Source organism: Embiotoca jacksoni, unplaced genomic scaffold (assembly GCF_022577435.1).
Source record: "Embiotoca jacksoni isolate LCO1_2020_lvr unplaced genomic scaffold, fEmbJac1.0.p SCAF_9, whole genome shotgun sequence".
NCBI lineage: Eukaryota > Metazoa > Chordata > Actinopteri > Embiotocidae > Embiotoca > Embiotoca jacksoni.
The window spans coordinates 6718915-6733354 of NW_027185447.1; the positions used below are offsets into that span (position 1 = coordinate 6718915).

Sequence of the window (14440 nt, forward strand, 5' to 3'; positions counted from 1 at the left end):
GAAAGGCTCGTAGTGCAGGGTATATCTCCACCTGTAAAGGTGTTCAGGTGTCGAGTCATCACCAGCCCCTTGAAATCACTGTAAACTGTCTCGCATAGCTAAACATGTATCTGAATAACGAGTAATAATAAAAATAATAATACCAAAAAAAAATGTTTTGAAGTAGCCTACCACATCTTTATATAAAAGCCAAAGCAGTACTTTACTGTTTGGGGATTTTACAGGCCTTTTATGCACTCTCTGTCAAAATACAATGGCATTTCAACTTGGCTGTTTGGTTGTATTCTTATCGCCATTTTCATGCAGATAATTTGGGAGAAATTGTAGCCTCACAGCAGTTTCACATTCTGCCTACTCAGTGTCAGATTAGGTTGATTGATTTTTCCGCTTAAGCGGCTTCCGCAGTCTCTGGGTGGTTTCCCTGCGGAGCTGTTCTGGGGGGTGAGAGGTGGGGTGAGAGATGGGGTGTGGGGAGGGGCGGGTGGTGGTTGCGGGCGAGTCTCGTGCTCGGCGCGTGCCTCTTTGGGCCATCTGTTGCATCAGTCTAACTGTCATTGACACCGCGCGCTAATTCGGGGGAGGAGAGGGGTGAATTCCATGAGGGCTGGAACAAGGTACAATTCCCAAGAGGAAGTGGACAATAATAACTCACTAACGCGCTTTACAGGAACATGACAGCAGAGCCATTGCGGCCCTGATTATCCTGCATGCATATAGGCTAATACAGGCCGTTGTGCTATTTAAACAATATCGTCATAAGGTAAGGCATATTTAGTTGAATATATAGGCTATACCTTGATTTTCAAGGTATGTTTGTTTGTGTTTTCTATGCCGCCGTGACGACTAAATTTCCCAACTATTATGGGATTAATAAAATATAAATATAAATCTAATCGTATCTGCACACAGTTTATTTATTTTCAGCATATTTCGCTCATCGGAAAGCAAGGATACAAGTAGTAAATTAATATAAAGTATTGCACTTTTCCACTCTTTTTTTCCTTTTGGTTTAGGACAAACAAAACCCATCGTTTGTTTGACCAGTTTTGTGGCACAAAGTGATTATCCACACAATTCGGATTGACCAATTTCATGAATTAGGCTCGGACATGATTATCTACCTGTCACGCCGTTTACTGCATTCGATGTTTATTTATAGGCAGTATTTTTCAATTAGACTATTATTTCGAATATTTATTTTCCTCTTTTATTTGCAACTGCAATCCAGACGTTAAAGGCAGGGTATGTCCAGCTGGAGCCTTTGATGTTCGCTCTAACACAGGGTTTAATCAAGTGTAGGTAATGCTGGAGTCTTTTCTCAGGGTTCGTTAAAGACCTTCCCATAACTTCAAGCAGCGAGGAGCTAAATCCCCATTGAACTGGAAAGGGGCTGCCAACGGTTTTCCTACGAAGCCTGGGAAAGCTGGAAGATTTCTTGCACGCGTCAGACGTGCGACAGTTATTCAAATTGGACTCAATTATTCAGCGCGTGGGCCCCATCTATTGTGTGACGACATCTGCTACTGCGCGGGAACATTCAAATGGGGACATTTTCTGCTCAAGTTCCTGTCTCTTGTAGCCTAACAACCCGCTGCTGGTTTATAGAAAGATCTGAAAACAGTTCTGTCCACAGTGAAGCTCCCAAATTGGTGATAAAAGTGAAACATTTATGAGTTTGTTCCGAAAACTGAATGAAACCGCTGTCTTCTGCAGCCGCTACCTGTCTCTGATAGGGTAGTTATTCTAACACTTTCATGACCTACCCAGAAAAACACCTTTTCTTTATGGAAATTAGAAATGTCTCTACAGTGACCACCAACAAATATGATTAAATTTCCCACTTTAAGTCATTTATAATAATATTACCGTCGTCGGCATTATGATCATTATCATCATCATCTTTATGATGTATTTTTTCTTTTTCCAAATCTCTGCTTACCACGCAGTACAAGGCGTTCCACTTTTAAAACCTCCTTTAAAACTAGGTTATGACAAACGTACAGTCCCGCAGTGATGCAGTTGTTACAGATCTATGGAGCAGCTCCTCGCGTCAACGGCTCAGCTGGTTGGCGCGTGCCACAGAGTAATTGCTTTTGCTTGACTTAACCTTGATCGCGTGCAGGGAAGTGGTCTTCACGTGGTAAGAGAGAAGAAGCGTCTTTACCTCACTGTATCTAAAATACTCATATTGCCAATGATGCCGCAAAAGCAACATATTTGGTAGCTATTTGTAAACAAATAACACAAATAATAAAACCTTTATAATAATGACCATAATAGAAACATCGAGCGGTATACTATTTGTAAAAAAGAGACCAGACAAACGCTTTATTATACAGTTGAAAGAAGACCAACACACACAAAGAACAAATTACTTTATTCAAAATGCTCCATTCTCCCAAACATTTTCTTTCTTTCTTTCTTTCTTTCTTTCTTTCTTTCTTTCTTTCTTTCTTTCTTTCTTTCTTTCTTTCTTTCTTTGTCTGTCTTCACTCTTTTGGTTGGACAGGTGAAGCTGAAGTTAATCTCTAATCACATAAACAGGGAAACATTAAAAACAGAACTGTGTACATGCGACATTAAAAGACTATATGCAAATTAAATTCTAAATGTAATATAATACATATTAAAACTAGCAACAAACTTAGCGCAAACATATTTTTACATTCGTTACATTGTTTTAGTTGGTAAGACATTAAAAAGGTGTATTAGACTTCTCCCTGTCGGTGAATTCCCTCAAAACTACGTGGAATTTTAATCAGCACTGAAGATACATTCAGAAAATCTGACATTTGACCTAAAGGACACTTTTTGAGTAAAGGTAAAGAATAGCCTATATGAATAAACTAATTGATGTATAAAGCTGTCACCGTACAGGCTACTTGAATGATCTGAATTGATCTGTAACAATAAAATTTGAACAAATGTGACTTTTTTTATTTTTACTTTTTAACAAATGCAACTGACTGCAGGTTTGGAAATAAAGACGTTTTCCTCTTAATTTGCTCAAAATCTCTTCCATATAAATTCCATGATAAACTTAACCAGCTCCAGGCTGATGTAAACCCAAAGAGACAATCACATCATCTGCTTTCTATATCATAACTATTTTTTTTGTTATGGTGATACCTGTCGTGCCGATTATTTTATTTATTTATATATTTTTTTTTAAATAAACAGCATGACAGCAGAAGCAGGAATAAGCATACTTTCTGAAACAGAAGATCATTATTGTAACTTTAATGTCTTACAGTTATCTTTGTTCTTGTTCTGTTTTTCTCGCAGCTTTGTGATGGACGTCTTCTGTGCCCCTGAACTCACCGTGCAGGCGTGATGTCTGTCCCACAGCGACCCAGTCATCCGTGAGCTGCAGTGACAATTTCTACGGTCAGACTTTCTCACACTCCACCTCATTACAGCTGCGCACACAAACAGGACAACTAATTTGACAAGACAGGCATTTCAACAATGCACCAGTTAAAAGTAAAAAAAAGAGTCTCGACCACTCTGGTCTGATAAATTCGCCGAGAATCTGCTGAGTTCATATATTTTTGTTGTTTTTCTTTTATAATATAAAGTCAAGTTCGGTTATTTTCCTGCAGTTAGAAAAAGTAACACCCCAGCACCAAACAATGGACTACCAATATCTATACACCACACAAGCAATGTAAAGATATAAGCATATTAGAATATATAATGCACGTGTCAATATCATAAACCCCACAGTCACGTGGTACAGGTAACTTGGCCTGTAGATGTCATTTTCAACTTGTATGTAACTTGGATTCAAGCTCAGACCATATTGGGCTACATTAAATACAAAGACCAAATATGCTACTCTACATATAATCCCAATAGCAACTATCATATTAAAATAGCAAGTTCATATAAGTGGCTGAGATTTCATGTCTTGACAGCGCTGACATAAGATTACACCAAGTACTATATTACATATCCATGTTCAAAACACAAAGGGCTTGCCTATATTCTAAATATGAAGTTAAATCTAATTTTAAAGTGAAAAAGACTCACCGGCTGTGACATCAATGCTCCTCTGCTCCACATTTCATGCAGCGGCTCCCGCAGGTCGTCCCTGGCTGACGGCTGAATTTGTATTGTGCGCCTTCTTGCAACACGAGGTTTGCGGCTCAATGACAGGAGACTAGTGATTGTGGACGGACGCCTCACGTAGGCCACGCCCCCTCATGGCATTAATCTGTGGCGCTCAGGACTGTGCAGGAGCGTGCAGCAGTCCAGAAAAATATACGGAATAATACGATTTATAATTCTGTAAAGATAGTTTGTTTTTACCCCTTAAGTTTTGTTTAAATGGTTGAAACACTGCAGGCTTGAGTCTCATCAGTTGGACCACTTCGTTGTTGCACCTTTTGAGGAAACAAATCTAAAGAAATACAGAGAAGCAGATACAGACATACACCCACAATTTTCTTAACAACAATAAATAACTACATTTTTAGTATTTGTATCGTTTTTATCGGCGCAAATGTTGTTGTTTTACCAATTGTTGTGATCATTATCCTACAATAAGGCAATGAAACGAATACTTGGAGCATAAGAAATCCGTTTTTTAAACTGCTTTAATTTTAAACAATCCTCTATTTTAGCCATCACTGCAGTATAGTTTACCTCTGCCTACATTTATTCTCGTGATTAACTGATTTCCCCCCGGACATCTCTTTATGGCCCCCATGTCCCTGTAACTTCAAAATAATTTATCGGAGCAGGAAAGCCATCTGCTGCCTTTGTTCGCCTGGCTCGTGCTGTTCTCGTGCCCCTGATATGGCAGCACAATGTATCCCCCTCAATCAGAAATCCAACATTCAAAAAAACCCGCCAACAAGCCCCCTGTCCTGCCTGTCCAATACCTCCTCCTATAGCTGCGGGCTGCTTTAATCCGTGATATGCAGCATTATTTCGAAATAAACAACTCTGAAGTTGTATCTCTATTTCAACACCCACGCCTGTTCCCCGAGCATCAGCAGTGCGATGAGCTGCTGGCTGTCTGTTCAGCTCACATTGAAGTGAGTGAGTGAAAAGTCTGTCAGAGCAGGAAACGACAGCCATTGGTGGAGAAGCCTATGCGACGCTATAAGTTTACCTTTGTCAACTTTGAAGAGACAAACAAATGTGCACCACCAGATGTGTGCTTGGAGCTTGGCTTCTGGCTTGGTTAGGCTTTCTTTGGATATTCAAAATCCTGTCTGAGCCATCCATCTCATTTATGCAATTTGCAATTACATGAAAATGTCTCTCCCCCTCTCAAAGTATAAACGACGCTATGGGCTTGATGCGCTGCACTTCATTTTCAAAGTGAAACAGGAACAATAGACGCAATAAATGAGGAAGCGTCTGTGTAGTTTTTGTCGCACAATTAGTGTGTACATGATATTTCCAAAAGCTTTCCAGTCACTCTTTTTCCTTTCAACCATCTCTGATCTTTCCTTTAATATTTCTATTTTAGGTTGTGTTTAATCATGAGTTCAAAATCAATGTGTATTTATTCTGATCAGTTTTACAGTTTTAACTGGTGTTTTTGTACTCTGTGTCCAATAGACTGTTCAGAGGACATAAGGCATATCATTTGACATTATGAGCTAATGGCTCATAACAGACTTTGATTTATATTTAAGTTTTGAAATAACTTTAATCGGAAAATCTAATATAGCCGACCAATTTGATGGGACCTTTTTTGCATCATTCAGTTTGCTCGATTGTGCTGTTTTATCTAGATTATTATATCAATCTTTTGTTACCGTCTGATGTAACACGTGACCTGAGGAGACGCTGACGGAGATTTGGGGACAGATTCAGTGACGTCAACTGGACTTGGTGTCGCAGAAAACAAAAAAGTTTGGTCTTCCGTGCCTGGTGCGGCAGATGCTTCATGAAAGTGGCGTTGGTTTAAGCGTGGGAAGCTTCTTGGCACATTTTAATAGGTGTTTCTTCTGCATCCCCAGAAGATGAAATAATATCATACCAGTGCTTTGATAACATAAGCAAACAGTACAAAACAACTGCATGTAAAAATATATGTAAACAAATATTTTGCATTTTAACATTTGATGCTCCCCTTTTGATCTATTTGATATTAGGAACATCTTTATTTTTTAACACTGGCACGTTAGTTTCCAGCTGAGAATAAGGATATTTTCATTAAAAAAAAAAAACTAAAAAAACATGACATTTTTAGTTTAAGGCATCTGACTGAGACCTATCCTGTAATTAGGGCAACAACTGGAATGAATAACAAAGAGTACCAGAAATACAATATAAAGTACATTGCAACTATTTTGAGGGCCTTTTTCTTTTAATAGCACCTAATACATGTCTCGTAGGCTGAGATAATAACTATGACTAATGAACAGTTTCCTGTTGTAACGTGGAACAATGCCACTCTCCATGATGGAGACTGATTAATAGGGCTGCTTTCTTGTAGTTTAAGGGGTCGTTCATTGTAACAGGGTGTTAGCTGGATCTTCTCATGATGAAGTCCAAACATAGAATTCCATTTCTCCATTTTATTGCCATTTGTCTGATGCAGGTTATCATACATCTTAACCAAAGAACAAGTGAGTCCAACCTGTCTTTGTCTGTGTTTGTTATGGTTGGTTACTTTCAGTGGTAGAGAACATTACCTGTATGAGGAGCAACATAACATGTTCTGTCAGGGCTGGATGAGGGACTTAAACACCCCAGAGGGCTTTCACCTGTCAAACACGCTGTCAGTCTTCAGCACCACAGACAGTGACCTCCACACAAAGTACCACCACCACATGCAGCAAGAGTGTCTGTCAGTCGCCAACACCTTAATCCGATTCACAGTCACAGACGTGGCTTCACGACACGAGCCATGACGTAGCCAGAGAAAGGAGTGTTTACCCTAACAATGATCATACAGTTATTTACTAAAAACAAGAACTTGAATACAGTCAATAAAACCTGAAACTTCTGTACCAAATCTCTCAACCAAATCTACAAAATATCAAGCACAATGTTTGCTTCACATTCATTTTTAAATTCTAAGTCCGATTTTTTTGCAAAACACGGTTATCATGAGGCACAACATTCAAAGTTAAAATCTTTTGTGTTCCTTTGGAAAGCAACGCCAATAAAAATGCCAAGCTTCATTTCACCAATTGGCAACACTAACTTTTCACAGTGTAAACAGTGGATGCTTATTTGTTCAATTACAAAATCAGAGGGAGGTTTAAAGCTATAAAAACGCCACAGATGAGATGAACTTTCCTTTTTTGGGGGAGAAAAACAGTGGTCAATGGTGAAGAAAAAGCTAGAGGTGGTGTGAGAGGACGATAAGGACAAGGAAGGAAAGTTGTCCCAGATGCGGTCTGAGCCACATTTGCTCAACCATGGATCGCTGCTACACGGTTGCATCTATCATCCGGACATTCAGAAATGAGAATCGGTAAATGACCTGCTATCCACACTATGCTACTGCTCTTTATGTATATAAACTGTAGATTGCTGCAACTGACGTATCCATGTTACTCAGTGATAGTTGTTCAGTCTTACAGTAATGTCATTTCATATTGAAAAATTTTAATTATGTCAGCTTCAAGTAACCAATCAAATCATATTTTTGGATCTTCAACAGAACTGAGAGACGACCAGGCCGTGGCAGAAGACACAGACTGTTCATACCAGAACAGGAAGTCGCTATTGTGAACATTTTGGTGGCAGAAAATACCAATATCACCATGACAAATCCAGAACCACAATATTCATCACAGCATTCAATAACATTTACCAGGTGGGCGTGTCTAACACTAAATTGTGTATTGTGCAACTGAATCTGGATTGAACATGTCTACAGGAAGTACTTTGAGCAAAACTCTGAGAGAACAGCATTATGAATATGTGCAAGAAAGTATTTTACTGTGAAATTAGCATTATATCAGCACTGGATAGACACATTACAGAACTGTAATCCAATGTATGTGCTTCTGCTCATATTTTCTTCTCTGTTTCAGAGCCCTGGAGCTAGTTGCTGTTGCAATTAAGCACAATTATATTTTTATTGATGAGACGAGCTCTCTCTTGAAGCCAAAAGAAGGGGACGAAGATGGAACATTACTTGCCACTGTGCCGTCGTGAATGTCCCTGCATGGAGGTAATCTCAGCATGTGTGCAGCCATTAGCCAGCGAGGCGTCCTCCGTCCCCACAACACCAACTTACTCATCACATTCCTGGATGCACTACATGGCATCTTTTCTCCAGCTGAGCAGAGGGGTGAACCACAGCAGCCCAGCTATGTTATCATCTGGGACAACATGGATTTCCACCGGGCTGCTGTGGTCCACCCCCGAGCCGTTAAAAAAGAACAAGCCTAGATGACATTACAGTGAGTGATATTTTCTGACTTGCAATGTTAATCGTCAACATGAAGAGACCGCCGATCGAGTTTGAGAGAGCAACAGCCGAAGCGTTTTTCTCAACCCTATAAAAAAGGAAAGTAATACCCTCAAGGTCCCCTTACTAGCTTTTTGAATAGCTTGAATAGTTAGTATTTTTTTTTTGCATTATACTTTAACCAGGAAATCGAGCATATGCTGAATATGCTCGATTTCCTGGTTAAAGTATAATGCAAAAAAATATAATGCAGGCCACTTGCATAGCAACAATGACATTTACCCTGATCAATTTATATGCTGAGAGTTGAGAGATATAAACTGAGATAAAGTAGTGTTTTAACCCTGTTGTTCATGGTGAGAAAACCATTTAATATGCACAGCTTCAGTTAATGGTTATTCTGCAGATCATTTTCACTATTAGTCAATCTTTTGGTGAATAGAGAAAATGCCATTCATAATTTTCTAAAGCCTAGCATGATGCAGGATTGTTTTTGTCTGACTTAGTCCAGAACCAGTTTACTGTCACATCAAGGCAAAGACAAGCCACAGTGGTCATTTTATCCTGAAAAGTGACTCGTATAGTTAACTGGTTAATCAAATGAGTTTTCTGTCTCTGGACTAATAGTTTCATTTCAAATAGACAGTCTGAATTTAGATGTTGGATATATTTGGACGTGGTATCTGGTATGTTAATATCTTGTTAAAGCTTTCAGTGCATAACTGCAGGGGGAAAAAATAAAAATGAATTCGTGATAAACCCACTGGTACTCTCGGCTTGTGCTGTTCTCAACCCTACATCTTAATATCTAACTTTAGTGGACTAAAACAAGGCTGATGAATACAGGAGCACTTGGCCTACCCCTCACTTCGCTGTCTTGTCTGTGACTGTAACACACAGCAGAATGGTGTATCGACCACACAGTATCTGCAGACTTGGTTTTGGGGACTTTTGACAGTTAAAGTTGTAATGATTCTCTGTATTTCTGCAAAAAAAAAAAAAAAAACTTTTTAAACTCAAATGTTTATAATAATAGAGCTAATTCTATTTATAGTTTGGTATTATTATGTATAACTGGCTGAATCCTTAATTACCAAACATTTTGAGTTTTGACAGATTTAATCAAATTATACTGTTACAGCTTTTTTTTGGACATTAGAAGTTATTTCAAAGACTTCTACATTTCTCATTAGACACTCACCAAAGCATTACTGTAAGTGTGATTGACCCCCTGAAATAGCATTTAACGCACTTTATGCTCTTTTTGTAAGTGAATGGATGAACAGAGAGGCTCAAAGCCATACAGAATTATTCAATTTATTTAAATAAATATACATTTTAATTAATCGAGATGGAAATGATGTGTCTCACTGTGGCATTTGACTTAAGTCTACATGTATAACTATGATAGTTGATCAAACTTGGCGTGTCTGTCGCTGTGTTCAGACTCAAACACCAGCCTGCAGTCCTACACAGACGCTCCAGGGCCATGCGGATAATGGTGGCGTAGATTTTGGCTTGGGATGCCAGACACCCTTTCAGGTGCAGTCACAATTTGAAGGCCTGTAAAACCTAAAAGTCTGGAACCTTCCTTGTAGCCGCGATGGAGACGATCACCTTCCACAGCGCAGAGTCCGTCGACGCTATTGATTTCACGCCTCGGTGAACCTGCGCTCCAGCTCCATCTGTCTGAAGACTTTGGCTCGTGTCAGTCTCATGCCATTTATACAACCACATTCTAACTTATCACATTATAAACTCAAACTAAAGACTTACGATTTAAGATTTTCAATGAGGATAGTCGAAGTAAGATACCTTTTTGCCTTTTTACTGTTCGAAATATACGTTAAGAGGTGATGCAGCTGATAATACGAATACTAATTATTTATTTTATCGTCAATAATAATAACCATGTTTGTAAGTTTTTTTCTTTATCTAACTTAAATCCGACACAAATATCAAGTGGATGAATTCAGTACTGAAAGAAAACAAAAAAGCTCATTATATCCCTTTCCCGAACAGATACTGAAAAACTGATTCCACTTTTCTGTACGTCCTTATTCAACAAAGGATCACTGTGCTTCGAGCTTGCACAGATGGATACCCACGCTGAAACCAAGACAAAAAAGGTTCCTAACCCAAGCCTCTCTTGGACTTTTTTTTTGTTGTTGTTTTTTTTTTGTCTTATCTCGAAAGGCCAGTTCCCAGACTGGACTGGATGGCAGTTATTTGGGGCCCCATGGGGCAGGGCGCGTGCAAAACCACGCATCTGTAATGCGTGACAAAGCAAGAGGGTTAAAATCCCTCAAGCTCTACAGCGAGGCAGCTTGCAGTCGACGAACTGCGTTCTCTTTACCAAAATGATATGAGCTTGTTGAGCCAACGATCTGTTTTCAAATTAATCCACTGAAACTGATGCACCTGTTCCCGCTCTTCATTGTCCATTCAAACCTTGAAGGCTTGAGTGAACAATTCCGTGTTTAAATTTGGTGCTTAAAAGCAGATTTGCCACAAATAAATTATATTCAGAACAATGCAAGCTATAACTGAATTTGTTTTAAGAGCAGAGCATTGTGATAAATCCTCAGTTTAAATGAAAACTAGATTTGCAGTTGCATTTTGTTTTGTTTGGTGTCTTTTTTTTTGTGTGAGTTTGGTTTTAGGACTTCCTTGCGTAGTATTACTCATTGCTATAGTTGTTATTAACATAGTACAATTGCGCCATTGTGTTTCTGCTCTGTGACCCAAGCCTCCCTCCCTCCAAAAAAAAAGGGACAAAAAAGCACATTGATGGTGAGAGGGCACAAGAACGGGACATGAGCCGGCCGGGATGCTGATGATGGGGGCAGCAGCGCAGTGGTGCAGCAGTGGGAGAGGGGGAGGGGGCTGTGTGTGGTGTGTGGAGACAGAAGACTGGGGCGGGGGGGGGGTCCCATCTGTTGAGCCGGTTGTGGCGCGTGCCGAACGCGTGAATCCCACTGGCAGCTTACAGGGCCGTTTAGTGTAATGTAAACAGCAGTGACAAACCTACACTTTGTAAATACGTTGAAGTAAAAGTTTATTTAGTTTAATTTTAAACGTTGTAATAGACTATTTGTGTTTAAAGGATTTTGATTTCAGGGAGCACTGAATAAGAAGTCCAGTCTTTCGCTGAATCATATTAGCTCATGTTACAGTGTTTTTAATTAAACTTTTGAGCAGGCTTGTGTTTTATGGCTCTTCTATAGAAATATATTCTTTATCTTACGTTCATAGTTCTCAAATGCACGCATCTCTTTGCTTGTAGGCTATAGCAATTCGTCAGTCTCCTCCCCCATTGGTACAGGTGAACGCCGTGTTGTTGATATTGGAAACAAGCTTCTGAGAGTCCACAAGCAGATGTTAATCCATACATAGCGTGGCTTGGGTCTCAGGTTTATTAATTTTAGGAATAGATTAGTCTCGTCACCTCAGAATCACTCATCTGGTTCTTTTTGTTTTCTGGAGGTCTGAAGAGCCCAGTAGCATTAAAAAGCATTGACTTGTATGTATGTTGGCTATGTGTGTATTATTTGAATACATATTTATATTTGTTTATTCATAACTGTGCAGCTCTCAGGAGGTTCGTATGATTTTCTGTTATTGGTTTGATATTTAATTTGTGGATATTTTCAATGAATGAACTAACAGTTACACAGATTATTTTGAAAATAAATTGACCAATTTATTAACAATACAGGCTATGTGCAAGACGATGCCATATTTTTTGTTGACTACATCTATTACAAGAGCAGATCTGCTCCGTGTTAAAGAGAAACAACATCGTTAAATGTGTAATTCGAGCTTGGATGAACGTTGAAGCTTAACATTTTTAACGCAATAAAACGCAACACTATCACGAAACTCCGCATACCAGCGTACAGACGCAGGGGCCCAACGGGGCCAGATGGTCCAGACAGGAGCTCCACTCATCTCCCAAGGGCTTCGCCCCCCTGTGTCAAACCCTTCAGCACAATGGCTTGTGGTCCCTCCCCTCTGACGCCCCGGGTCCATATAAATAGAGGGCTCTCCGTCTCTGCTGTACACTTCAGCTCCGCCGCTCCAAGACCAAGTATCTCCACTCAAAAAGCACAACAAGCAGCAAAAGAAATGAGTCCCAGCATCACTGCCGAGGCTAACCAGCCTCTTCCTGCAAGGTCCACCGTGGCCCAGAGGAAACAAGCCAACGAACTTAGAAAGGTAAGAAAGAGACAAACTCCACAACTGTTTATGTTACTTGAACAGTGTCTCTTATTTGACTCAATTAAAGGAGCAGCTGATTAACGCTTTTTAATGTTTTCTTCTAGACTTTGAAACCCTTACTGGAGAAGAGAAGACGTGCTCGCATAAATGACAGTCTGAATCACTTGAAGAGCCTGATTCTGCCCCTTGTTGGCAAAGACAACGCACGTTACTCCAAGCTGGAGAAAGCTGATATTCTGGAAATGACTGTCCGCTTCCTCAGAGACCTTCCTTCTCCTCCAGTCAAAGGTGAGCACCCTCTCTACGATATATACATCTGAAAATTATTCTCTTTATTTCACATCTAACTAATATTAAGTTCCAGCCACTGATCAAATATCCTCTCTTTCCAGACTCTGCAGACAGTTACAGAGATGGCTACAAAGCTTGTCTCCAGCGCGTCACCGCTCTGCTTCCCAAAACGAGCTTGGATCAAGACGCGTGCCAGCGGGTCAACGACTTCGTCCAGCAGTCCATGTCCACCACCGTCACTCCAACCTGCTTGAACTGCTGCGCCCAGAGCTCCAGGACTTTCCCTCAGATCCAACAGAGACTCCTGAGCCTCAAATCCAGCTTCAACTCCAGACTGGAGTCCCGCAGCAGCAGCGCAGTGGCTCCCAGCCGAGCGCAGTCAGGCGTGCAGCCTGTCAGCGCTGCGATGTGGAGACCTTGGTAGACTGGATGGACATTTATTTGATGCGTGTTATTTATTTTGTGATGTTATATTACCCCTTTGTATTCTACTAATAGTCTTAGGAAATAAGAAAAAATAATTGTTGAAGTTGCTGTATAATTATTTGATTCAGCATTTGACTGATTCTGCGTTTAATGCCAGAAAGGAGGAGCACAGATCTCAGAGAAACTGAAGTTTATGAACTTTTTTAAATGCAATCCTCTTTGGGGTTTCAAAGATCTGGGTTGTAGACAACACTTTTGTAAAACCCCAAGGGTTATTTTGTTTGAGATTTGCACGATGGGCTTAAAAGTATTTTGGTCTGTGCAACAGAATAGTCTGTAAACACCATGTGTTGGATAGGATTATATTTTATTAATTGATGGCATGTAAGAAAAACAAACATTTTCTGTGACATTTCTGATATTTTGTCATTGACAAAAGCTTTTCAATAAATGTGCTTATCGACAAAGACAGTCATGATGTTTGATCTTTGGTTTTGTGGTCGCGGAGGGATCTCAGATTTATTATTAACCTCCGACGTCTCAATGAGGGGATTCTCAGGGAAATGAAAGGCAAAAAAAGGCGCGCAAACGCATAAAGCCACAGGTCAGCCAGCGCCTATTGATGCTGATGAGCAGCTGCTCTATTGTTGCTGATGTGAGCCAACCCTCTAGTTGCCGCCAAATTGGTGGGAAGAAGTTGGGCTGGTTGTGTGATGGAAACACACTGAGATTACTAAAGTGATTAAAGACAGATTTGCCGCAGCAACACTGAAACACACATATTTCTCAGTACTTTTACAATATTTTATTTCCTTAAGCAACCTTATATTTTAACAGGCCAACTGGTGGTCAGACTATTTTACATCTCACCTCATAATAACTCATTATGATATTATAACACTTATTACTTTAAGATTTGGTAGTTTTTCTGTTATCTGTAGTTGGTTACCAAATTCACCACTTTGATTAAGTAATATTAAATTGGTATTTAGGTTTCAATGATTTTATTCTTCATCCACAGATTGAACATTTTTGCTTCTTCTGCATTCTCCATTCTTTACTTTTTTTTTTTCCAATGAAAAGAAACTTAATCAAATCTTCTTCCCTATATAA

General features: G+C 39.7%; 1 protein-coding gene across 1 annotated transcript; it reads left to right on the forward strand.

The window, feature by feature from the left end:
- Positions 1-12517: 12517 nt before the first annotated feature.
- On the forward strand, positions 12518-13325 carry LOC138193337 (transcription factor HES-2-like). Its single transcript, XM_069141318.1, has 3 exons — positions 12518-12607; positions 12715-12898; positions 13003-13325. Exons 1-3 carry the CDS (start codon positions 12518-12520, stop codon positions 13323-13325), a joined length of 597 nt encoding a protein of 198 aa, XP_068997419.1.
- The last annotated feature ends 1115 nt before the right edge of the window (positions 13326-14440 follow it).

Coding starts and splice junctions, on each gene's coding strand:
- LOC138193337 (XM_069141318.1), top strand. CDS start 12,518: ATGAGTCCCAGCATCACTGCCGAGGCTAACCAGCCTCTTCCTGCAAGG. Junction 12,608..12,714: donor AAGCCAACGAACTTAGAAAG/GTAAGAAAGAGA, acceptor GTTTTCTTCTAG/ACTTTGAAACCCTTACTGGA. Junction 12,899..13,002: donor TCCTTCTCCTCCAGTCAAAG/GTGAGCACCCTC, acceptor CTCTCTTTCCAG/ACTCTGCAGACAGTTACAGA.